Source organism: Raphanus sativus, chromosome 2 (assembly GCF_000801105.2).
Source record: "Raphanus sativus cultivar WK10039 chromosome 2, ASM80110v3, whole genome shotgun sequence".
Lineage (NCBI taxonomy): Eukaryota > Viridiplantae > Streptophyta > Magnoliopsida > Brassicales > Brassicaceae > Raphanus > Raphanus sativus.
In genome coordinates, this window is record NC_079512.1 from 38,016,483 (window position 1) to 38,041,996 (window position 25,514).

Below are 25,514 nucleotides of genomic sequence, written 5' to 3' on the forward strand. Positions count from 1 at the left end.
TTCTTCCTATCCTTCTCAGAATGCGTGCCACGTGATGAAGCTCAACACGGCGTCGTTTTCATCGGTCTCTACGTTTTAAACCGTTTCCGGTTTAGGTTTAAACCGTAATAATTCGTGCTTCGGTCTGGATTGCAAGATTTTTTTTTTTTTTTTTGCCAGAGCTTTGTTTCTTTGACAATAGTAAAAGTTTTCATTTTAGCCGGTGATTATTTTAAAAATGTAAGAGAACTAAACATTCATGAGGATTTTATTTCAAAAAATACATTCCAATTTCATCCGTTGTGTATTATCTATAAAAATAATTTGTCACATTTCAATGAAGTATGGAACAAGTTTTTATAATGCATAAACGTATCAACTACTAGTTTACCAATCCTCTGTGTTACTGCTCTTCTTTCTTTACTGCTCGTCTTTCTTTATGCATCATGTAAAACGCTTCTATATAATAAATTTTACCAATTGATGATGAAAGTAAGGATTTTTGAAGAAGACGTTGACAAAAGTGGATTATCTTTTTTTATCAATCCAAATTCCGGCTATACATCTGTCATAAACTAAGTTAATGTTTGAATAACACAATTTACGATTTTAAGAGAATTAGCTTAAAATTGATAGTTTGTGTATGTAATTCAAAATATAGCGTAATTCATGTGGTTTTTGGCAAAGTTCAAAGATTTGTGTGTGATGAAAATAATTAGTTCACTTAAGTATTCCGTTGTTCTTGTGGTTCATAGCTTCTTTGTGTGTGAATAGTTCGTAGGGGAATAAGCCATTTTCCCTATATATATCTCTTCACTCTATTCTTTTCTTTTTCTTTTTACTTCATCGTGCGTGCGTGCGTTCTCAAGTTTGTCTATTGGACCAGCATCTGTAAATTAATGTTTGGGTGGGTATAAAATGACAAACGAGAGAATAGCCCATTAAGGATAACGTGTTTGGAGCTATGTGAAACAATTGAAAGACGTTTTCAATGTGGAAAAATCCTCTTAACCAATATGTATCCGAAACTACTCAAACCTTATCAATAGTAGTAACCAACACCACAAATATAAACACATCACTTTTCCACACAAAAAAAACAAAACAAACAAAATGAGCCAAATAAAACGAATCACTGCATTGGATCATGGTCTAATTTACAATTAAGAGTAAATATCGTGTGTGTGTGTGTGACTTAATTGGATGATGTTTTTTTAACCGAATCCATTAATACAAAAGTATAATATAAATTTTATAAAAACTCAGCAAAAGTTTATTTAAATAGTAGGATTGGTTAATGATACTCGGATAATGATTGCCAAAAGACTACTAGTAGGAAAAGCTTATGTTTCTTTGATTAAATACTCTTTAACATTCTTTTTCTTTTCAAACTCTTGTTCTAATCATCCTCTTACTCCTCCTTTTTCTTTGGTTAGGGGACAGAGACGGTGAGGTCAGTTCATCAACTTGCAAAAACAGAACAAAAGCATAATGTATAGAGTTTTGATAATTGGCTAATGCTGTCGAATTATCTGTTGATTAGTCTACCTGTCTATCTAATATCCTTCTTCTTAACCCTTTTTCTCTCAGCCTGTAACTGTTCCCATTACATGAACTCTGATCGTAATTAGTAATCAAATCCTTACCCTTTTATCTTAAAAAACATAAGAAAGTAATCAAAACCCCACTAGAAAGTTTTCAACTTTACCCCAAGTCTTCAAGCATACCCTCTCGCTCTTCCCTTTTTCTTTCTCATTCCTTTCTTTCAGCTTAGATTTTTTTTTTCTGCTGTCCCTGACGAATCTTTCCTTTTTTTCCTTAAAAGGATGGTTTTGGATTGGGGTTTGGCATCTCTGCCACTAGTTCCTTGCCAAGCTTTGTCTTCTCTTATATGTTTGAGGTAAGGAGTGACACTTTCTCACACTTCCGGTGAAAGCTACTTTCTTTCTCTACCTTCCTCTTATCTTACTCTTTGCTCTGACCCATAAAAGGAAAAAAAAAAACATTTTGACTATGTTGAGCTGGCTCACTAGTGATTCCAAGTAATTTGGGAGTTTTGTCTCAGACTTTTGTCCAATTGTTGTTTTTTTAATTAAATTTGGGAGTTTTGTTTCAGGAACTGATTAAGCCAAAGCCAAAAGCAATGTTTTGGGTTTTGGCTCTGTTAAGCTGGTTAATAGTTGTACTTAGTGGTGGTGATGGGATAGTTTCAGAAGGAAGAAGGCCTCACCATATTAACGTTGGAGCAATCTTCAGTTTAAACACTTTATATGGTCAAGTTGCAGATATCGCCTTGAAAGCTGCAGAGGATGATGTAAACTCCGATCCCACCTTCCTCCCTGGATCCAAACTCCGTATACTCATGTACGATGCCAAACGCAACGGCTTCCTCAGCATCATGAAAGGTTATTATTGCTTCTTGTTTTTTTTTTGGTAAAAACTAAACTCTTTCACTTACCTCTTGTGTTGCTATATCACACAGCATTGCAATTCATGGAGACTGATTCAGTGGCTATAATCGGTCCTCAGACATCAATCATGGCTCACGTACTCTCTTACCTCGCGAACGAGCTCAACGTCCCCATGTGTTCGTTCACAGCGCTAGACCCTAGCCTCTCGCCTCTACAGTTCCCTTTCTTCGTCCAGACGGCACCCAGCGACCTCTTCCTGATGCGCGCCAGCGCGGAGATGATCACCTACTACGGCTGGTCCGACGTGATCGCCCTCTACAACGACGACGACAACAGCAGGAACGGGGTGACGTCTCTGGGAGACGAGCTCGAAGGGAGACGCTGCAAGATCTCTTACAAGGCGGTGCTTCCTCTCGACGTGGTGATCAAGACTCCTCGCGAGATCGTCCGCGAGCTGGTCAAGATTCAAAAGATGGAGTCTCGCGTGATCATCGTGAACACGTTTCCCAAAACGGGTAAGATGGTTTTCGAGGAAGCGAGGAGGCTTGGGATGATGGGGAGAGGGTATGTGTGGATAGCTACGACTTGGATGACTTCTCTGTTGGATTCTGCTGACCCTCTGTCTCTTCCCAAGGTGGCTGAGTCTCTAAGAGGAGTGCTCACTCTCCGTATCCACACTCCGGAGTCTCGAAAGAAACGAGACTTCGCGGCGCGGTGGAACAAGCTGAGCAACGGGAGCGTTGGTTTAAATGTTTATGGACTCTATGCGTATGATACTGTCTGGATCATTGCTAGAGCTGTTAAGAATCTTCTTGATAGCGGAGCGAACATCTCCTTCTCTAGCGACTCGAAGTTGAACCACTTGAAAGGAGGGTCGTTGAACCTAGGCGCGTTGAGCATGTTCGATCAAGGACGACAGTTTCTTGATTATATAGTGAAGACTAAAATGTCGGGTGTTACAGGTCCGGTGCAGTTTCTTCCGGACAGATCGATGGTTCAGCCTGCGTACGATATTATAAACGTGGTCGGTGGAGGGCTTAGGCAGATAGGTTACTGGTCTAACCACTCTGGTCTCTCTGTTATACCTCCTGAGCTGCTGTTCAGTAAGCCTTCGAACCGTTCGAGCTCGAACCAGCATCTGGAGAATGTGACTTGGCCCGGTGGAGGTTCTGTTACGCCGCGTGGATGGGTGTTTCCTAACAACGGGAGGAGATTGAGGATCGGTGTGCCTAATAGAGCGAGCTTTAAGGACTTTGTGTCAAGGGTCAATGGAAGCAGCCACATTGATGGGTACTCCATTAATGTCTTTGAAGCTGCGATAAAACTGCTTTCTTATCCGGTTCCTCATGAGTTCATCCTCTTTGGAGACGGTCTCAAGAACCCAAACTACAATGATCTTGTCAACAATGTCACTACAGGGGTGAGTTAATTAAAAACAAAGCCTTATCTAGACACTGTGACGTTGTTGAGTTCTTTTCATGTTTTTGGTGGTTTCAGGTGTTTGATGCTGTGGTGGGAGACATAGCTATTGTTACAAAGCGAACTAGGATTGTGGATTTCACTCAGCCATACATAGAATCAGGGCTTGTCGTGGTTGCTCCTGTTACTAAGCTAAATGATACTCCTTGGGCGTTCTTACGCCCTTTTACTCCTCCAATGTGGGCTGTTACGGCAGCGTTTTTCCTCATCGTTGGATCAGTAATATGGATTCTTGAGCATAGGATCAACGATGAGTTTCGTGGACCTCCTAGGAGACAAATTGTTACTATACTCTGGTTTGTAAACAGTCACTGCACTATACAGATATGTTGGTGTATTAACATACCTTAAGACCTCACAAGCTATATTATTTTTGTTCATGCAGGTTCAGCTTCTCGACGATGTTTTTCTCCCACAGTAAGTTCATATGGTGAAACAGTAGGTCTGGGATTTTGAACCGAAGACACCAAACCGAATTGAACTTTTTTGTTAGTTCGGTTTAGCAATCAGTTGTTTCAGTTTTAGAATATAACTGAAATCAAAAATTTCTTTTAGAATATTTTCTAAACAAACCGGTTAATTCGGTAAGATTTATGTTGAACCGAACTAACTGAGAAAACTGAATTACCAAAATATCTGAACCAGGCTAGTGAAAGTGCAGTCCCTGTATAGATTTTTGAACATGTTGGAGCTATTCAAACTTTTGCAGGAGAGAATACAGTGAGCACACTCGGCCGTATCGTGTTGCTCATCTGGCTTTTTGTGGTTCTGATCATCACCTCAAGCTACACAGCTAGTCTCACATCTATTCTCACAGTGCAACAGCTTAACTCACCGATCAAAGGAGTAGACACACTCATCAGCAGCAGCGGACGTGTTGGGTTTCAGATAGGCTCTTATGCCGAAAACTACATGATCGATGAACTTAACATCGCTAGGTCCAGACTCGTGCCACTTGGCTCTCCAAAAGAATACGCCACAGCTCTTCAAAACGGGACTGTCTCTGCGATCGTAGATGAACGCCCTTACGTTGACCTCTTCCTCTCAGAGTTCTGTGGGTTTGCCATCAGAGGCCAAGAGTTCACCAGAAGCGGCTGGGGGTTTGTGAGTCCCCTCCTCCACTTCACATGTCTCTTCTGCTTGTTTGTTTAGGCACTGTTCTTGATCATCTTGATTGTGTTTTTCTTTTTTATTTGAAGGCATTCCCAAGAGACTCTCCATTAGCAGTTGACATGTCAACGGCCATCTTAGGTCTATCGGAAACAGGGAAGCTTCAAAAGATACACGACAAGTGGCTTTCAAAGTCCAACTGCAGTAACCTGAATGGTTCAGAGTCGGATGATGATCCGGAACAGCTTAAGCTCCGTAGCTTCTGGGGATTATTCCTCCTGTGTGGGGTTGCTTGTTTCATCGCTCTCCTTATCTACTTCTTCAAGATAGTCCGCGACTTTTGTAACCACCACCACCACAAGCCGGAGGAAGAAGAAGCTACGGTTCCTTCACCAGAAGTGTCACGTTCTAAAACACTGCAGACGTTTCTAGCTTATTTTGATGAAAAGGAAGCCGAGTCCAGCAGAAGGTTGAAACGTAAACGGAGTGATGATCTTTCGTTAAAGTCTTCTTGACCAATGTGACAACAGATCTAATCATCACTCAAGCCAAGCCCTTCTTCTTCAGGGATCAAAGATGTTGCAGTGAAGAATATGCAGATAACATACCTCATATGTTTAGTAGTAAAAGGACAGGGGATTTTGACAAAAAAGTATATGGAACATTTTTAACATTATATGTACATAAAAAGTATTTAGTAATGCATAACATAAAGTTTGCAAGACAAAGCTCAAGCTGTATTGTATAATCAAATCCTATAGCACAAAGAACTTTGCATCTCCCTTTATCTTTCCAGTTTACTTTTTTGTTTATCCGTGGAATTGTTCTTAGTTTAGTAGTTAACTAGATTTTGATTCATGCTTAGAAAACCCGGTTTTGCTTAGAACTTTGCATCTCCCTTTATCAAACGTCTAACTAATAGCTAAATGAACATTGGGTAAGTGATAATAAAGAGATTTGTAATTGAAAGTCTGAATCTTTTTTTTCTCCCCACAAGAGGGAGAAGAAACAGAGAGGGAGATGATTATTACTGCACAAAGTAGAAAGACAACAACAAATCCACACCAACATGGTAACATTACAAACTTGAAACTCCTTCCTGTCTTTTAGTTTTCTCAGTTGGTTTTGTCAGCTTCAGCTTGTCTAGCTCCAATAGAGAAGAACTCAGTAATGACTTCAAGCGGCATACCTTTAGTTTCAGGGACTTTAAGGTACACAAATCCCCACGAGATGCAACAGACGACTGCATACATGCCAAACACACCAGCAAGCCCGATGGATTTAAGCAGCACAGGGAGACTGTAAGTGACGATAATGTCACATATCCAGAACGTGAGCGCGCAAATGGCGATGCAGATCCCACGTACTCGAGTTGGGAAGATCTCCGAGCAGAGGATGTTTGGAGTAGGACCGAAACCCATCACGAAGAAACAGAAGTAGAGAACGACGCTTACTGTTGATAAGACTGCATGGACAACGCTGTTCATGTGGACTAGATTCGAGATTACTAAGACTATTAGAGATGCTATTAAGATTGGAATCGTAGTGAGCAGCAACGTCCTGCAAACAAAACAAAAAAAACACAAACATTGTTTCATTTAAGCTTTTCATGAATCAAAGAACAAAATTTAAGTTTTATAAATCACCTTCGACCAGAGAGATCCATGAGCCTCATTGCAACAGCTATTGCAGGTAACATCACAAAGGTTGTCAATGCACTTATAAGTAGAGATGATGAGGAAGAACTAATCCCCAAGTTTGATAACAGAATCCCAACGCCTGCCTGCTCTAGGATTTGAGGTGTGTAATAAAGAACTCCATTGATCCCTGAGAACTGTGTTTCACAAACATAAACTTTTATCTTAAACCGCAACTTATGTAATAAACTGACAATTGATGTTTAGTCTAGATTACCTGCTGAAGTATCTGAAGACCAACTCCAACGAAAAGTGCACGTTTGACACCAGGATCCTGAAGATCATGCCAAAGTGACCCTTTAGCTGTTGCTGACGGATGAACCATGGCAGGACCAATCGTATGTTCTCTGAGGAGGTCTTTGGAGTAAAGAGCCGGTTGGCTAACCAAAGCAGACGCTTGTACAAACTCTGCCTCACCGGTTCCTTCCCCTCCTCCAGGCAATGAAACAATGGAGCCGCGTCGTGATCCAGGGAAGCCTTCTTGATGCAAGTAAATCCTCTTAAACCCACCTTCTTTCTGCCCTGACTCATCTTCCCTCTCAGTCCATTTCCACGCCACTTGCCATCCACCTCCAATCCCCATACTCCCCGCTCCTCCTCCTTCCCCGTGAGCTCCCTGCACTTGGCTCCCATGTCTGAAAGTAGAAAGAGGTCCATGACCTGCGTGCATGTCTTTCTCCATGCTCGTCGTTTGACGTGAGATCAAAGGAGAGTGAAGCTCATCATCCGAATCTTCTCCACGGTCCGTTGGATAATCCTCACCTTCTCCGACGAGATTCTCTTCATCCCACTCCTCGTTCCTCGGCTGGTTACCTCCAACGCTGAACATACTCCCGAAATGTGGGAACAAGGCGCTCCTCATGCTTCCAGTCTCCGGCATCTTCTCGTGAACGCTCCCGAACAGCGTGACGAGTGGATCAATCAACGAGCCTTGCCTCCTGCTCATCGTACTTCCATGGCGAGACAGAACACTCACTGTGCTTCCTCCTTTGACCGGCCTAGCAACCCAACTAAGTCCTTCTTCCGCACCGTACAGCTTAATCTGATCCTTATCCACAGCTATGTCATTATCATCAGCTACATCATCCGCAGGTCCGATTATGTATTCCTCTATGGTTGTTTCACCTCCAATCCCAAGTCCCTCAACCAACAAAGCCATCTCACCTATATGCATTGCCACATAAAAACATTCAAGAGACCAAAAAAATAGAATAGTCCATAACATTTTTAATAAATTATAATATTTTTCATAATTTGTAATATCGTTCCAAAAAGATATTTACTGATGTAAGAATTAGAGCATCTCCAATGGCACGCTATTTTTTCTTTTATAATTTACACGAAAATATAGTAACTCTGCCGTAGAGCTTAGCTGAGTGAACCATTGGAGCAAAAGTTACTTATAATAGAGTTACTCTATTTTTGCGTAAATTATAGAGGAAAAAAATAGTGTCATTTCCCAATGCTCTTAGAGTGAGAATGATTTAAAGACTAACCGGTCACATCTTCGCGACCACGTAGCCTCTGAAGAACCCTCTTTGCTTCAAGCATTCGACCTTTGCTCACCAACCACCTCGGAGACTCAGGCAAGAAGAAGATCGTGAGGAAGAAAAAAACAAGCGAAGGCACAAAAAGGACACCGAGCATCAACCTCCAGCTAGGAGATGGCATCAAAGACATTCCGAAAACCATGCAGTAAGACAAGAACATCCCTCCGGAGCCAGTGAACTGCGGAAGCGTGTTCAGCAGTCCCCTTATCTCGGGAGGTGCGGTTTCAGATATATAGATAGGAACAAGCGTGACCACAAGACCGACCCCAAACCCATCTAGCAACCTTCCTAAGAGCAGCACGTAAACGTTTGGAGACCAAAGCATAACTAGAGAACCGACGAAGTAGAGAACTGAGGAGAGTATCAGCATGGGACGGCGACCAAGCCAATCAGCTACTCCTCCGGACCATGTTGTGATCAGAGTAGCACCGATAAGTGACATGGCCACAATTAGACCTTCCATTGATGGGTTACTCTCTAGATGAAACTCCTTTTTTATGTACAACACAGCTCCTGCAGAAGCCCAAAGTAAGCTTATAAATCCATCACACAAACAAGAATTAAAAGAGATAAAGCTAAGAGGAAGACATAGAATCTCAGAATTGTATCAATTAACCATCAAAATTTTTCACTTTGATTCTGATCATAACCATTCATACAGAGAATTATGAATTTAGAATCATAAAAAATCAAGCAATTACCTGCAATAGTTGCGTTGTCCCATCCTTGTAACAAGTTTCCAATAGCAGCAGCAATAGCAACAAGAACAGCTCCACTCATAATTCAACTCTTTTTTCAACAAATCTGAAGCAGAATTTCGCAAAACAGAGTCACTGATGATCAACGATCACCTGAAAGTAGAAAAAAATTAAACAAACCCTTATGAGCAAAACATGAACAGAGAGACATAAAAACCAAAAAGCATGACCTAAGAACATAACAACCTAGTGACGTAAAAGAACAGAACCTACGAGGTGCTTGGGAAAGACAGAGGTAAGAAACCAGATGTGTCACAATCAAAGAGAAGAATAATAAAGAAGAGAAGAGAATCTAAAGCAAGCCCCAGAGGGTAGTGATATATAATAGAGAGAGATGAAAACTAGGGTTTGCAAGTTGCACTCTAGAGGTAAGAATAAGCCACACTATCATATGAGTGATGAGCCGCTTCAATGGCGTCACTACGCAATCAAAAAAAAAAAGCATTCTTTTTATTTTCCCTTTTGGTTAATTTAAGATTTTGAGATTATAATTAAAAAGAAAAGTTAAATACTACTTTTTTAACTTACGAAAAGACTGTGAATAGAGCCTATGGGATTAGTGACACCTGCCGCTTTGCTCTTGTCTTCTCGAACCACGTATGTGTGCTCCACTCTCTTCTTCCTTTTTCTCTCGTACAGAATCTTTCAGAGGATTAAAACACCCAAATTTTATAATCTTAATGGGTCCACGAGTTTGTACCATTGTTCATTCTCACCGTTAAATATTTTCACATTTCTCGACACCATCTTGTCAGACACTCGTGAAGTACAAATCTAATCTACTACTATTAAAATAGGGTTTTATACAGGCGGCGAAAAGGTAATTTACCTCTATCAACTGTACTTTTGTATGCATGATGTCTTCGGAACTAATGAGTTGCTTTGGTCGACATAAGGTTGGTTGCTTTTTGTAAATATGAAATAAAGATAGGATTGGTTTTTGAAATATTTGATGTATTGGGATCATACGAGAAATTATTGAAAAATATCTGATGTTATGAAAATAAAGTTATTGGTAAAGTAAAAGTTTAGTTTGTTTACATATCCGAAAAGCATCTTCGAATCATTTCAACTTTTCATAATTAATCCAAGAAAGAAAGAAAAAAGGAAAAACTCAATTATGGAGAATATTGTCCAGACAGAATGAGACACTTTAACTTTAGCTAATAGTGTGAGTCGTGTGTTACAACAAGATGAACATTTTACCCTTAATTACTATTTTTCTTACAAAGTTAAAAAGGGAAGAAAGAATCGGAAAAAAATTATATTGATTCGTATATTCGTTTTCCAAAAGCATTCAAACTAGTAAAGAAAAATAAACTAACGATGATTTTACTAAGGTAAAATAATGGCAATCATTTTTACTTTCATTCGACCTTTTTATTAACACAAATCACGACTTGTATTCGTGATTTACAATTTTTGATCAACACAACAAAACATGCATGTGACTACAACTATTGGCTTTCTGAAAGCAAATATCAATGTATTTGTTAGATGTCGTTGTTATAAGTTCATATATTTTGACCGCAAAGATTGATGTATTTTGAAAATAGAAAATACGTATCCAACTTGGTTTTTGAGTATTTATGGCTTCAGTTTTTCTGATAAATAATTTTCCCATAGAAACGTAGAATAAAAGTTATGTATGGAAAGAACCGCACACACCACATAATATAAGAACAGAAGAATCGAATATATATGATTCCTCTGTCTACATCTAACAGTTCATCATCATTGCAGCTTAAATTCCGTATAGTAAGGGGGAAGACGCACCATGTTCATTAGTTAAGATATTTTCTATTGCTTATCATTTCTAAGTAGCATTTTACAAGAGAAAATAGAAGGATTGAGAGAGAAATACCACACGATTACAACATACAACAAGCAAGTTAAAAGAGGATGCATTAGTTGTTCAAAAAAAAAAAGGAGGATGCATTTATACTTATTCAACACTTCATTTGTTAAAAAAAATTCAACACTTAAAATTTCAAAATCTTGAATCACTAAAGAGTTTGCATGGTTAGACGCAAAAGGTTAACATATCTTTTCATTCCCAAGAAAGACATGGTTCACGTATAGTTAAAAAAGATGCAGATGTCATGTGATCCATGTTCAGTCCATCAAACACTCAGTCCGTCAGACTTCAAACTCTCTAACTAGAACAAAAGTGTCGTACTACTGATTTAGTTCTTAGATTTATGTCCTAACAGCCGCTGCTTCTTAAGGTTTGTTTCAAATTAAATTTGCAATAGATCACTTTGTGTGGCTTGGAGATCTCTAAAAAAACACATGTTGACTTTCGGTATAGAGCAAAATTAATTTTACTATATCTCCTTCAGGGACCCTTTTCTTTATTCTTCAATAGCTTTTGTTTATTCATTACAATGTCTCCTACAAATATCTTTATTTTCTCAAGTTGTTGCAACTTGCAACTGTGTGGCATAAAGCTTTCGGAGGAGCTGGACAAGACGACAAGCACACAAGTATTTTAATTAATTTTTCCTTCAAGTGCAGAACCCCTCTAATCATTTCAACCCATTGGCTTGAACCGGCGGCGTCTAAGATAAACCAAAACTTCTTGCCGTGGACTCAGTGTGTTGACCATATAAATAAAACCATCGTGTTTAGTGCTAATATTCTAGTTCAAAACTTGTAATAATATTAGTATAGTGTTTACTAATATAACAAAAGCGAATATGCTAACGTCATATTCCAAGCGAACTCTTGTTTTGACCCCATTTCTCTAAGTTATTTTGATGACCATTTCTCACAATAACTAAAAGTCTTAATGGTTGTGACTAAAATATTTACTCAGATTTGAGAATTTTAGGTTGTGGTTAGTAATTTGAGAGTAAATGAGAAAGAACTTGGCTTTGTCAGTGGTCATCAATGACTGATAATTTGTTCATGCTGAGATAATGAGAGCTGAATTATAGTATAAATCTGAATCCAAAATCTGAAGTTGTATGTAAATCAACGAGGATAAAAAGACATAAAAAAGACTTGGGCTTTGTCAGTGGTCATCAACTTATAAACAAAAATTAATATTCTCTAATCTACCAAAATAAAAATAAAAACTGTTCTATAAATAATGCCAAAGACAAGAAGGTGATAGGAAAGCGCGTAGGGTCAGTGAGAGAGAAGTAGCTGGTGAGCACTAAAAGGCAGCAGAGCAGCAGTCTTAAAGAACTTTCTTCGCACAATCATCGCCGTAAAATAAACACACAAAAACTCTCATCCAACGAATCTAATTGCCCGACCAGTCTCTCAGCAATCAAAATCTGAAGGGAAAAAAATCTATTATTATATTTTGAATCTCGAATAAAGAACTATCTGTTATAAACATTAAATAATTGTAGCTTTTCCCCTTCTCGTTCGACCTTCCTTCGTCTCTCAAGTTTCTCTTTTTCCCCTTTTAAATCAGAGATTCCTAATAATCCAATATCCATTTCTCAGTCTTTCTCTTCCACCATTCTCTTTGATTACTGGTAAGTAAACAACTAGATCCTCTTTATGTTTCTGGTTCCTTTGAAGAATACTTTACTGAAACTAAAGCAAACTCATGTTTGACTTTGACTTTTTAGCAATAGTACTTGTGTGTTCTTGTCTTGTTGGTTTTAATTGGACCATGCTTAATCTGATCTGATCTGAAGTGGGTTTGTCTGTTTTCTACTAGTGATTGTTAAAGTTCGTTACTTTTCTCCTTTAGTTTATGAGATTGCTAAAGGGTTTGACTTTGTCTTCTCTATGAACAGTAGTTCGTTGGATGAAGAACAGAGAGAGTGAAAGTTTCTGTCTTTAATGGGCAATTCATGCCGTCGATCTTCCAAAGACAAAATCTACCAATCCAATAACACTAAGCCTGAAGATCACTCCAAATCCTCCTCTACCACCAACGTTGTTTCCTCAGATCGCTCTGTTCCCACTTCAGAACAATCCTCCAAAGAAGCAGCTCACAACAACAACAACAAGGACAAGAATCCAGCTCTCGTTATCCCTTCGAGAGAACCAATCATGAGACGCAACATGGACAACCAAGCTTACTACGTCCTCGGTCACAAGACTCCCAACATCCGCGACCTCTACACGCTGAGCCGCAAGCTGGGACAAGGCCAGTTCGGGACGACTTACCTCTGCACGGAGCTCGCCACGGGGGTTGACTACGCTTGCAAGTCGATATCCAAGAGGAAGCTGATCTCCAAGGAAGACGTCGAGGATGTAAGGAGGGAGATTCAGATCATGCACCACTTAGCTGGTCACGGCAACATCGTGACCATCAAAGGAGCTTACGAGGACTCTCTGTACGTCCACATTGTGATGGAGCTTTGCGCTGGAGGTGAGCTGTTTGACAGGATTATTCAGAGAGGGCATTACAGCGAGAGGAAAGCTGCTGAGCTTACTAAGATCATTGTGGGGGTCGTCGAAGCGTGTCATTCGCTTGGTGTTATGCATAGAGACTTGAAGCCTGAGAATTTCTTGTTGGTTAATAAGGATGATGACTTCTCCCTCAAGGCTATTGATTTTGGACTGTCTATATTTTTCAAGCCAGGTATGATGAGTTTTGAAGCTGTTAGAGTGGTGGTGATAGGTTTCTTATGGAAGCTGATTAGGTTAGTTTTTGAATCTTTTTTCAGGTCAAATATTCACAGATGTTGTGGGGAGTCCATACTATGTGGCTCCTGAGGTTTTGCTCAAACGTTATGGGCCTGAAGCTGATGTGTGGACCGCTGGTGTTATACTTTATATATTGCTAAGCGGAGTCCCACCTTTCTGGGCAGGTAAGTTTGTGATTGGCTGCTTCTTAGTCCTTTAGAGAGTCTCAGTCACTCACTCACCTGAAGTGTTGTTTTGTTTTTGTTTTGTGTTGTTGAATCAGAAACACAGCAAGGGATATTTGATGCTGTGTTGAAGGGATATATCGACTTTGATTCAGACCCTTGGCCTGTGATTTCAGACAGTGCTAAAGACTTGATCCGTAGAATGTTATGCTCCAAGCCTGCAGAACGCTTGACAGCTCATGAAGTCTTGCGTATGGATTCATTCACATAGAGAGATTGTTACTTTTTTAGCAACCAGCCACACAAAGTATTAGACTTATATATCTATGTGTTGTTTTTTTTATTTCTTTCCAGGTCATCCATGGATCTGTGAGAACGGTGTGGCACCAGACAGAGCACTTGATCCAGCTGTTCTGTCACGTCTCAAGCAGTTCTCTGCAATGAATAAACTAAAGAAGATGGCTTTGAAGGTGAGTATGAACTCTTTTTATCTTCTATGGTCTCTCTCTGCATTACTTCTCTTTACATTGTTTTGACTTTTTGTTGGGGGGATCATCATCAGGTTATAGCTGAGAGTCTCTCGGAAGAAGAGATTGCTGGTTTGAGAGAGATGTTTCAGGCAATGGATACTGATAACAGCGGTGCAATCACATTTGATGAACTCAAAGCTGGCCTCAGGAAATACGGTTCCACCTTGAAAGACACAGAGATCCATGATCTTATGGAAGCGGTACAATATCTAGATCTTTATTTGGCCGTTTTGTTGTGTATTCTTACGCTGGGTTCTTGTATTGACAGGCTGATGTGGACAACAGTGGGACAATTGACTACAGCGAGTTCATTGCAGCGACCATCCATCTCAACAAGCTGGAGAGGGAAGAACATCTTGTAGCTGCGTTTCAATACTTTGATAAAGACGGAAGCGGTTACATAACGATAGACGAGCTGCAACAAGCGTGTGTGGAACATAGTATGACTGATGTTTTCCTTGAAGACATCATCAAAGAAGTTGATAAAAACAATGTAAGCTTTTACTATGACGTCAGATGATAAAAAAAAAAAAAAAACTTGTTGATTTTGTTGTTTATGTTAACAGGATGGGCAGATTGATTATGGTGAGTTTGTGGAGATGATGCAAAAGGGAAATGCTGGTGTTGGGAGAAGAACGATGAGAAATAGTCTGAACATTAGCATGAGAGACGCATAGAGAGGTGTGTGTTTTAATCTGTTGACTGCAAAAGGTGTGTTCTTGTTCATGGGATCAACACTCTCAATGCCTCACCACATAGAAGAAGGAGAGACCAAACCGAGTTCATAAGCTGTGGAAGAATGAGCTAATAATGTTTAACTACATCATGACTTAATAGTTTTTTCTCTTCCACCTCTATGTGGTTGTTTGTATGTTTGTTTGTTATGGCCATTGTTGAAGTTAAGTGACCTTTTGTTTATCTTCAACTAGGGTCGGCCCGCCCTACGGGCGGGATGTGAATCTTAAAACAATTTCAACAATTAAGTAAACATATAATATAAATTTTTATCATATAAAATATACATATTAGTTAAATTTTGTACATGTCATTGTAATGAAATATTTTTGTTCACATTGAAAAATTGTGATTGAGTTTAAATTTCTATAACAAAATGCAAATGATTTTAAAATCATGCGGAAAATATCTTTTTAATATGTATATATATATATCGTTTAGATTAAATACATAATATATAAATATAATTAAATATTTAAATATAATATCTTTGATATATATATATATATTGCTTACAGTAAACTAAATATTAATTTTCAAACAACACTTAGGAAATACTAAAACGATTTTACTTTTGAATTTTTATTTATATATATTTCTTTCTATCAGAATTTGCGAATGAATTATTTTTTAAACCTAACAATATTATGGATGTACTAATTAGTTACTTTGTTTTCTAAAATTGTTACTTTTATAATTATGTCAAAATAATTTCTGTTGTATTGATTATATTTTGTGAGGTATGTACCACTTGCGTTGATTTATTTGATATGTATTTGTTTTAAAAGTATTGATCAATACAAATACATAATATTCTTTTATTTTTCGTGTTGTATTTTGACATACTAAGCATATTTGGTGGAACAGAAGACTATCATTATTGTTGTTTTGCGTGCTTGTCAAGTCAGTTACGGTGCGAATAATCCATAATCCGAGTATGAAAAATAGTTACCATCGTTATTGAGTAAACAAACTAATATTAATTCTTTTTTATTTGTTGTTTTAAAAGAGAATGTTTTGAGTAAAATAGGTTCATAAAATTATAACAATAAAGATCAGAACGATACTTCATTTTCAAGTCCACCAATAGACCAGCTCGCAAAAAATAAAAATTCTAGCCCTGTTATAAAATGACTAAAGTAAGTTTGTAATGGACAGATTTTGATATCAGAGTTCAAAAGTCGATGAATTTTCCTAGTGAAGCAACACTGTTGGGATTCTTTAGTATTTGAGTTCATCAAGTATACACCATACTGCGTGGCATTCTGAGAAAAGAAGTCTTGATCCAGCAATGCTATATCATACGTTAGAAACAACACATTAACCCTAGTACTGTAATAAGAAGATGTCTCCATTAATTTGAAAAAAAAGACATCTCCATTACTCTGTATAATCTTTTTCTTTTTTGTTTACTAAAATTTTGGAACAGCAAGAATTCCACCGAACAAAGTCGCACTGATAAACAAATTAAAGATCTTGTTACAAAAAAAAAAAAAAACAAATTAAAGATCTATTTTGAAGTTATGACTTTGTTTACTAACTTCGTCGGTGTAACACAACGCATGATAAATAGAACACATAAGAAGTAAAGCATACTGATCTGTAGCTTTGCAGAATAAAAGTAAAAGATCTACACTTGCAATAGAAAAGATCAATAATAATCCAAATCTTGACAGAATTTTAACAGCTTTCAGAGAACAACAATTAGGGAGAAAAAAATCTTCGCAGAATCTTGGGTAGAGAGATCGATTGTAAGCAGCTAGATATTCTCAAGAATACCAAAGAACATCATGTTCTGGAGTGAACCTTTTGTCTCCCACAGCCCACCGTCCGTTACGCTCAAAGGACAAAGCACAACTGCCAGAAATAAAGACACAATATTATACAGTTCAACATAAAAAACTTGTTTTAAAAAAGCAGATCTCATTGACGAACAAAATGACCCTCAAAATTCTTAATGAAACTTCAGATAACTCAAAAAAATTGCTTGTAGAGTCTTTCCCAACCTCATCTGCTCAATTTGTAGATTAGACTCAGCATAGATACAATCACAAAGAGTCACTGTGATTCCGAACTCTCTGTAATCTAAGGAAAAGTAGATCTTAGTTATATGCAATGGAAGTAACATGATAATATTTTCATGATCTAAACACCAACCTCTTGATGACATGGCGGAGAGCTTAAAAAAATTCCCAGATGCCTTAGCTGTGCGAAAGGAGAAGCAGTTAGAGATCAAAGAAAAAAATGTTCACATTTTTACATATAAGAAAAAGCTTAGAAACTGAGATAATACTGCTTATGCGTCCTAGATCTTCAAAGGATCCAACAGTGAGAATAAGTCTTATTGAAACTGAAGCAGCCATATACTTTGAACCAAGTGAAGAAACCCTTACTGCTCATCTAAAACACAAAGTCGAGTTTCTCAATCTAGGGTAACATGCAATCTAATTGAAACACGAAACACAATCATAATTTCAGTATATATTAAGAATACATCACATTGTGCTACACTAAGAGAAGAAGAAACTAACCGGTTAGAGGAGCGACGATGATTGACGGCGAAGAAGGAGATGGTGACTGCAAAACATGAACAATACAAAAAAAATCAACAAACGTATGCAAAATCAAGAGTACAGATGATGATGATGATCTACAGAAAGTAAAGTTACCTTTTATAGGGTTAGAGACACCGCCTTACAGATCAAAACAAAGCATTGAAGACTACATAGTGGGAGAGTGTATCAATGGGAGTTAACACAAACCCATAACTCGGACCGTTTCATATAGTAGGGAGAAGCAAAAACGTCAACTCGTCGCCGTTGACGCAGAAGAGAGACGATCTTTTTTTTCAGTTAAACAAAATTAGGATTGGAGCGCAGAACAATCTAACTGGGCCAAATATACCTTCTACTTTCAAGCCCAACCACACATACGAACGAAGCCCATGACAAAATAAGTTTAATGAAATGCTGCACTTTGCAAATAGGACACATGTCAACGCCAGGATCAACGAATTTGTGACCTGGAATCTGACGTGTCACCATGAGAGATACATCTTTCTTTTATAGATATAGACTATTCAATCTTGTATTTGTAAAACGAAAAAAGTATATTTATGTTGTGTGTTTCTTTCTAACCATGTTTTAATTTCTTTCTAGACGATTATGACCCTTAATCAATATCAGATAACACAGTTGGGATTAAATAAATATGAAAACGCCAATGGCATTTGATGAGCTAGCAAGTCTCAATCATGTAATCAAGGTGTATCTGTCTTTCGCACTCAAATAAAACCAAAACTCAAGGCTGTTCGACACAGATCATTCATTGGCACCTATCTGTAAATTGGAACACTACCAAAACCATTTTTGTATTATTTTTACATATATTTTATATTTTTTTGCCAACCTTCATAGTTCATGTTCACATGCTTTGTAACGCCGCAACCGTTAACAAAAGTAATATCAAAATTAATTTTAGTGTCATTTGTTTACCAATCAACACATTCGTAACTTAAACCAAACTTTAAACCGGTGCTTGCTTAATCAGATTTTAAAGCAAACATCAGATAACCATAATCAATCACAAACTGAATCATGAAACTTATCGTTAAACAATGTAGATTTCTATTTGTCAATGTAAACAATGTATATTTTGTTTCTTTAAAAAAAATTATGATCAATAAAAATAAATAAACAATTTGCCACCGACGATATTACTCCCACCGACAAATGCAATGTCGGCTGTGCATCTCAGTTTAATGCAACCGACGTTTCGTTTAGACTATGTTTTTCACATTCACATTTTCGTAGGAAAACTCCCCACAAAATGGGGAAATTATTCAGTGTTATTGCTTTATTTATTTATCTGAAAACAACAAAGTCGTCTTTAGTGGTGGATTTAGAAATAGTTTTTATCAGGAGCATAACTATAAAACCTTAGTAATGCATTTACAAATTCAAATTTTCATCAGAGGTATTACTAAAACTCTTGACAAAATTATACTAACTAAAAATAATCATGGTGGGCAGTTGCCCCACCCACTCCCAACTTAGCCTCTGCCCTGCTCGTTTGCTTCACTTGTCAAAAAATGGTGTCGGTCATGGATCCTCGGGGTTTGATATGTTTTCACATTAGTAGTAGTTTTACTTTTTAACGTAACTGAATCTGTTTTTAGTACTGCTATTGATGACGGTGGCCAAAGAATTGGCGCGTAAAAAGTAACAAACAAAATAACAGATTTTACATACTTGCATGGTTATTAAATACAAAAATACAACTGCACAAACAACATGTAAAAACAAATCAAACTAATAAATATTTTTTTTAAACTAGGCAAATTAATTATAGCAACAAAATACAACATCACCTTTTAAAAATGAACACATCGTTTGTATATGATTTTGATTATACCTCCAATTCAACAAAATGGAAACGAATATATTCTTTGAGACAAATGACAAAACAGAGAATCATCATCATCGTTGACGCTTCTGTTTGCATGAGAGAGGAAGAGTGTCGGAAGAAGAGCCGGTGAGAGTGCGGATCTGAGAACGGAGCTTGAAGAAGACGTGCATTATGCTTCCTTTGTTGTGAGAACCAATTGTTTTAGCTTCCTCTCTGCTAAGCTCGAGGTCTCTGATGAAAATGGGTTTCCTCGAGAGGATCCATGACCAGCCCCATTCCCACCACTCTTTCGCAGAGCTTCCTACTTGCTTTCCCATATCCGAAACGGATTTGGACTTGGGGAACCGAGATGCGATCTCTGATGGTTGGTTTAGGAGATTGAGTGAGAGAGAAGAGAGACGACGGCGTATAACACCAGGCTGGTCATCTTTAGTGGGACTACTAAGGCGTTGAGAGACGGGGAGAGAAGTAGGTTTGCGAATCTGGAGAGTTTCCATCATTGAGCTCATTGCTTTTTTTTATTTCTATAGAGGGAAAGAGAGAATGAAAGTTTTGGAGCAAGAGAGAATGAGATTGGTGGTGGTGGGAAGTAGTGATCACAGCTCTAACACAGCCTGTGTTTTTATTCCCCCGCTTTTTTTTTCTTTTCCTGTGTGGGATCCATTTTACTTTTATGCCCAGCACCAGCAGCCAATTACATGCATATATTCATTATTTTGTTTTTTTAATTAAAAACTAAAAGTATTATTGTTAGATTTGTCATTTGTGTAGTTATTATATGAATATACTCCTAAAAATATTAGGAAATACGACCATTTATGTGAACTCTTTGTGAATATATAATTTAGGTTGCATAGCTCAATCTAAAATACAAATTTAATCAGTTAACTTTAAGTTTAAGGTTGTTTTACTATAAACCAGTTGCTTATTGGTGTGACTCATGTTAAGACAAGTCTTATTGTGGTGTCTTTATTTGTTTCCTTTCTTCTTCTTCTTCCTGAATATACAAGCCCAACAGCAATAACAGAGTATTTATATACAAGCCCAACAGAAATAACAACGGATTTATATGTACAAGCCCATGTTCAACAGAAATAACAACGACGTTAAAAGTTTTTCCCACTCCTGCTGCTTTGTATCTTTTCAAGAATCTCTTACAAGTCAATGATCTAACATTTGTTATCCATGTTAATCCACTCAGTTTCTAACTACTTGTGGTGTAATCTTTTATGTGGCAGTACTATATTTTTGCGTATGTAGACGCCCCAGGCTATCAGATTATTGAAGAACCTCAACATCATAAGTACTGGTGTCTTTGTACAGAACTATATTGAAGAGAAAGTTGGTTGTTTTATTCAATCCAAATGGATTTTATAGCTTCTAGTGAACAGTTGTTCTGGAAATGCACAGGTTTTCTATATTTTAAACCCCTAAGCTCTCTCTCTTCTTGTTCAGAACACAAACTTCTTGATTTCAAATGTGAAGAGGCTCTGTTTATTCAGTTTGCTTACTAGCTTCTCTAACAGGTTGAGCGAGATTCAGTGGGCATGCTTCATCCTATTGTGTTGTGGCTTCACCACTGCTCAGTTGAATTCAAAGTCATTTTTTGGCTCTTGTGAGAGTGTCTGATTAATAGAAACTTTAAGCTCTTTAGCCTCTATAGTTACTTCCTTTTATTATGATAATATAATATTTGGATTAACTGCTCTGAAAGTGAAGCTATTGTTTTGAAAATTGCATGCTTAGAGCAAAAGGCAAAAACTAAGAAGAGATCCAACCGTGAAGACTTGGAGACCGATGTACTTGTTCTTTTTTTAAAAAAATTTAATCAGTGTCTTTGCTTCAAAGCAAATACTTTGAGACTTTCTCGTCTCTCCCCCACTTGTATATAAACCCTATGCCCTCTACTCTATTTCACATCATCTCATTCTTCTTCCTCCTCTTCTTTCAGTGAAACAGCTTTTAGCTATTATGGCTTTCTCTACACGACTCTCTCTTTTGGTCGCCATTTCGGCATCAGCACTCCTCTGCTCTGCTCTTGCCCGTGACTTCTCCATCATTGGATACACGCCTGAGCATCTGTCATCCACCGATAACCTTCTAGAGCTCTTTGAGTCATGGATGTCAGAACACAGCAAGGCTTACCAAAGCGTTGAGGAGAAGGTGCACAGGTTTGAGGTGTTCAGGGATAACCTGATGCATATAGACCAGAGGAACAACGAGATCAGCAGTTACTGGCTGGGGTTGAACGAGTTTGCAGATATGACCCATGAAGAGTTCAAGAGGAAGTATCTCGGACTTGCAAAGCCTCCGCAGTTCTCTAGAAAGAGGCAGCCCTCCTCTGCTAACTTCAGGTACAGAGACGTCACAGACTTGCCTAAATCCGTTGACTGGAGGAAGAAAGGCGCTGTGACTCCTGTCAAGAACCAGGGTTCATGTGGTAATTAACGTTTCTCTCTTTTTATTTTTCTTGTTCACGAGTAGACAGAACAAGAGATTGATTGGAATGTATCTCTTTTGTCATTGCAGGTAGTTGTTGGGCGTTTTCGACCGTTGCAGCTGTTGAAGGGATCCACCAGATCACAACAGGGAACCTGAGTTCGCTTTCAGAGCAAGAACTCATAGACTGTGACACAACTTACAACAACGGTTGCAATGGAGGTCTAATGGACTATGCATTCCAGTACATCATATCCACAGGTGGACTCCACAAAGAAGACGATTACCCCTATCTCATGGAGGAAGGCATTTGCCAAGAGCAGAAGGTAAACCAAACATAGATTCAGAAATGCATCTTTTTTATAAAACACTTTTGTGACTCATTCGTGAACCTTTATACAGGAGGATGTAGAAGTTGTGACAATCAGCGGCTACGAAGATGTCCCAGCAAACAGTGATGAAAGCCTGGTGAAGGCTTTAGCTCATCAACCAGTCAGTGTGGCTATTGAGGCTTCAGGAAGAGACTTCCAGTTCTACAAAGGGGTATAAGATCAATCTCATATCTAAACTTTGTGTTCTGTGTAATCTCCAATCTTGCTTTAACTTTGTTTTGGTGCTTTTACAGGGAGTGTTCAATGGGAAGTGTGGAACAGAGCTAGACCATGGTGTAGCTGCAGTTGGGTACGGTTCATCAAAGGGATCTGACTATGTTATTGTGAAGAACTCATGGGGACCAAGATGGGGAGAGAAAGGGTTTATTAGGATGAAGAGAAACACTGGTAAACCAGAGGGAATCTGTGGAATCAACAAGATGGCTTCATATCCTACCAAGACCAACTAAGACGACTCACATCTATCTTCTCATTCTGCTACTGCTTCCTATGTTTTCCTTTTCTTTCAATGCATTTCTATTCTACGTGTTTAAAACACTTCATATTGTATTTGATGAATTTGAGATTTTAAAATAATATTGCCAGAGTTCTCCTAACTGGGAGTCCTCTAAAATGCTCTTCTAACTTCAAATACCATATCAAGAATGTTGAAAGAGTTTTCAATATCTGAGTGCAGAGAGAGAGAGAGAGTATATGGAGTTTAGACTAAAACTTACAAAGCCTAACAGTTTTTAATATAATAAACTGTTTGGCTTGGTGCAGTAAAAAAATGTAGGTTGTGGGAATACAATCAGCTCTGAACTTCATTGTATTTGATGACGCAGTCATAAAGCCTTCCTCCCAGAAACTGTGCTACCTCTGGATGCTTCACCTGCATAAATGAGAAAAGAATCAAGAACTCAATAAGCCTTCTTTCTTAAATAGGAGGATAAAGGAATCTATTAAGTTAATAATTAATTACCATTCCAATCTTGAGGGAATCACACTTGAACTGAGCATAAAGGTTTGTCTCTATTCCACGTCCCTGTGTTCAGAACAATCTAGGAGTCAGTTTACTGAAAGTTGAAAACCTAGGAGTAGACAAGGGACTAACTAGTAGATCTTACCATGCCTTCTAAGATGACCAAGTCTGCATCGGTTGCAAGGTATGCAACCTCCTGTGATACTCTTGCCAGATCAATAACCTGCAACGATAATCAAGTAATAATACATGAATATGCAAATGTTGGAGGTCCATCCTTCTTATGAGAGCTTTTGGAATATCATACCGGTAAGTCATTCCCAGAGTTTGCAATCAGAAGATTCGAGATATCAACACCCATCAGTTGTCCATTTTCATCCTTAAGCTGGTTAAAATAAAGACTCAGTCAATGTCAAGTTTTCTTTAATCTGTAATGGACGATATAATAAATAGATATACTCCATGTAGCACCTTAGACAAGATCTCTGCAAGCTCGGTATAAGTGACATCATTGATAGATGGAAGCTCATTAGCAGCCAGCACCACCTTCAAAGGGAAGAATCAAAAGCATGAAGGATTTAGAATATGCTTTAACTAATAACTTCTCACAATCCGAACGGCAAGAATCACCTGCATTCCTTGACGTAGCATTTCTCTAGCAAACGGCAAGATACCCAAAATTATGTCTGCACCAGAGTTGTCAACAAATATAACAGCCTGTAATGAAAAATAAAAACAAAATCAGTTTGTCCTGTGATCTAGCTTGAAGAAAAAAAACAGAGTGAAGTTAGATGAGTGACCTTCTTCCAAGTCTTCTTGAGCCATCTAGCTTGAAAGTTGTCCAAGTCATCAATGACCCATGGCCGTGGAACCAAGTTTTGACAGCTAGCCAAGAATGACATTCCATCCTTTGAGAATACCTCCGCAAGCTTCAAATAAATGACAAGATTCATTCATTCCATTAAAGATAATCTAAAGAGAAGAGAGTTTGAAAGAGGAAAGAGATGATATATATATACATACCTGTGCAGAACCGAGATCAAAGATGTTTCCAGCGAAGATGCCTCTTACAAGATTCTCAATGCGCTTTCCTTCATCTTCAATAGCATCACTCAGACGGACGACTTCAGGAAATAGTGATATAGCCTTTGCATTCTCCTCATCCTATTGTATATATATCATGAATCAGTCAAGAGAAGTCATGCTTTGGAATAAAGCCATTGGCAAGGAAACAACCCCACACCTTAACTTTCTTGAAAATGTCTCTGAATCCCAATTCTCTGAGTATTAGCTCACGAATTCTACAAAGAAGCTACCAAAAAAAAAACAAATATCCATGAACAGCAAAAGCTCGATACAAGCAAGCAAATGTAGTTTTGTTTAACTTACAATGCAATCTGGTGGTCCACCATGGCTCTCCGGATCTTTCTTCAAGTCCTCAAGAATCTCCGCATACCTTAAAAAGTTCCAACCAAGAAATTAAAACACACAACGCTTTTTGGCTAAAACAGTACCTCTTTGCAGCAGATTAAACCAATGAATCATCCTTACTGAAACAATGAAAAAAAAGGTACCTTTGTGCAAACTTTTCAGCTCGAACAGGAGCATCTGGAACAGATGTATCGCTCTCTGCACGCTCCCTGCAAAAAAAAAAAAAAAAAAAGGAAGCAGCTTTTTAGATCAGGAATGTTATCAAGACAAAACCCAATAAGAAAACACACAAAAAGAGTGTGAATCACAGATTCAACAAAACATGAGCTTCCGACCAATCAGTATGTAGATCATCCAGATCAATTGACGGTTAAAGTATAGATCTTTGGACAAAAAAAATCAAAGCTTTGACAAGACCCATGAACAAAAACAACCCTAGGCCTAGCAAAGAATCTAACTTTCACAGAAAAATAAGATGATGAAAGATAAAAAGGAAGAGAGAGAGAGAGGGGAACTTGAAAGAAGGGATGGAGTTGAGGAAGAGATCGATCCAAGAGATCTCAGTGGGGGTAGCCTTCTTGGGGTTATCAGAAGGGAATCGATAAGGAATGGTGCACGCTCTGTAGTTTGATTCTATCGGTATCGGTAACAGAGGCAACGCTACCATCACTGAGTCGCTCTCCATTTTCTTGATGATCCTTCTTCTTCTTCACTCAAAACCAGTAACAAAATTGCAACCTAGGCGTGTGGGAGAGAGAGAGAGATCTCAGAATCTTTCTAAAACGAAATCAGCACTCCCCTCGATGTTGTTATTTTAACGATGAGACACACATGTGTGGACTCTGTCCGATCAA

General features: G+C 38.2%; 6 protein-coding genes across 10 annotated transcripts; 3 read left to right on the forward strand and 3 right to left on the reverse strand.

The window, feature by feature from the left end:
• The first annotated feature begins 1,404 nt into the window (after positions 1-1,404).
• LOC108843092 (glutamate receptor 3.2) lies at positions 1,405-5,766 on the forward strand. Of its 2 annotated transcripts, XM_018616182.2 has the most exons (8): positions 1,405-1,432; positions 1,805-1,879; positions 2,096-2,384; positions 2,462-3,810; positions 3,888-4,165; positions 4,255-4,286; positions 4,579-4,973; positions 5,069-5,766. In XM_018616182.2, the coding sequence occupies exons 2-8, from the start codon at positions 1,871-1,873 to the stop codon at positions 5,492-5,494; spliced, it is 2,778 nt and encodes a 925-aa protein (XP_018471684.1). In that variant the 5' UTR covers positions 1,405-1,432; positions 1,805-1,870; the 3' UTR covers positions 5,495-5,766. The 2 variants fall into 2 exon arrangements, with proteins under 2 accessions (XP_018471684.1, XP_018471685.1); XM_018616183.2 differs by lacking the exon at positions 1,405-1,432 and having other exon boundaries at positions 1,543-1,879; positions 2,187-2,384.
• A 153-nt stretch (positions 5,767-5,919) lies between these two features.
• On the reverse strand, positions 5,920-9,532 carry LOC130508275 (monosaccharide-sensing protein 2). Of its 4 annotated transcripts, none has more exons than XM_057003695.1 (6): positions 9,513-9,532; positions 8,928-9,077; positions 8,173-8,739; positions 6,894-7,840; positions 6,626-6,813; positions 5,920-6,539 (listed from the first exon to the last, which is right to left on the reverse strand). In XM_057003695.1, exons 2-6 carry the CDS (start codon positions 9,004-9,006, stop codon positions 6,095-6,097), a joined length of 2,226 nt encoding a protein of 741 aa, XP_056859675.1. In that variant the 5' UTR covers positions 9,007-9,077; positions 9,513-9,532; the 3' UTR covers positions 5,920-6,094. The 4 variants fall into 4 exon arrangements, with proteins under 4 accessions (XP_056859675.1, XP_056859674.1, XP_056859673.1 ...); XM_057003694.1 differs by lacking the exon at positions 9,513-9,532 and adding an exon at positions 9,194-9,421; XM_057003693.1 differs by lacking the exon at positions 9,513-9,532 and adding an exon at positions 9,198-9,420.
• A 2,736-nt stretch (positions 9,533-12,268) lies between these two features.
• LOC108842430 (calcium-dependent protein kinase 5) lies at positions 12,269-15,220 on the forward strand. Its single transcript, XM_018615339.2, has 8 exons — positions 12,269-12,475; positions 12,743-13,536; positions 13,622-13,765; positions 13,864-14,016; positions 14,120-14,235; positions 14,328-14,495; positions 14,564-14,788; positions 14,862-15,220. Exons 2-8 carry the CDS (start codon positions 12,789-12,791, stop codon positions 14,970-14,972), a joined length of 1,665 nt encoding a protein of 554 aa, XP_018470841.1. The 5' UTR covers positions 12,269-12,475; positions 12,743-12,788; the 3' UTR covers positions 14,973-15,220.
• Positions 15,221-19,250: 4,030 nt separating this feature from the next.
• LOC108839996 (uncharacterized) lies at positions 19,251-20,043 on the reverse strand. The gene has a single exon (XM_018612809.2). The coding sequence runs from the start codon at positions 19,944-19,946 to the stop codon at positions 19,509-19,511; it is 438 nt and encodes a 145-aa protein (XP_018468311.1). The 5' UTR covers positions 19,947-20,043; the 3' UTR covers positions 19,251-19,508.
• Positions 20,044-21,363: 1,320 nt separating this feature from the next.
• On the forward strand, positions 21,364-22,885 carry LOC108842864 (cysteine protease XCP1). The gene is made up of 4 exons (XM_018615908.2): positions 21,364-21,877; positions 21,967-22,202; positions 22,279-22,419; positions 22,502-22,885. The coding sequence occupies exons 1-4, from the start codon at positions 21,409-21,411 to the stop codon at positions 22,715-22,717; spliced, it is 1,062 nt and encodes a 353-aa protein (XP_018471410.1). The 5' UTR covers positions 21,364-21,408; the 3' UTR covers positions 22,718-22,885.
• LOC108842862 (damage-control phosphatase At2g17340) lies at positions 22,882-25,503 on the reverse strand. Its single transcript, XM_018615907.2, has 12 exons — positions 25,176-25,503; positions 24,804-24,869; positions 24,619-24,685; positions 24,473-24,541; positions 24,253-24,393; positions 24,030-24,158; positions 23,860-23,946; positions 23,701-23,775; positions 23,537-23,614; positions 23,375-23,452; positions 23,230-23,292; positions 22,882-23,139 (listed from the first exon to the last, which is right to left on the reverse strand). Exons 1-12 carry the CDS (start codon positions 25,343-25,345, stop codon positions 23,059-23,061), a joined length of 1,104 nt encoding a protein of 367 aa, XP_018471409.1. The 5' UTR covers positions 25,346-25,503; the 3' UTR covers positions 22,882-23,058.
• Positions 25,504-25,514: the final 11 nt, after the last annotated feature.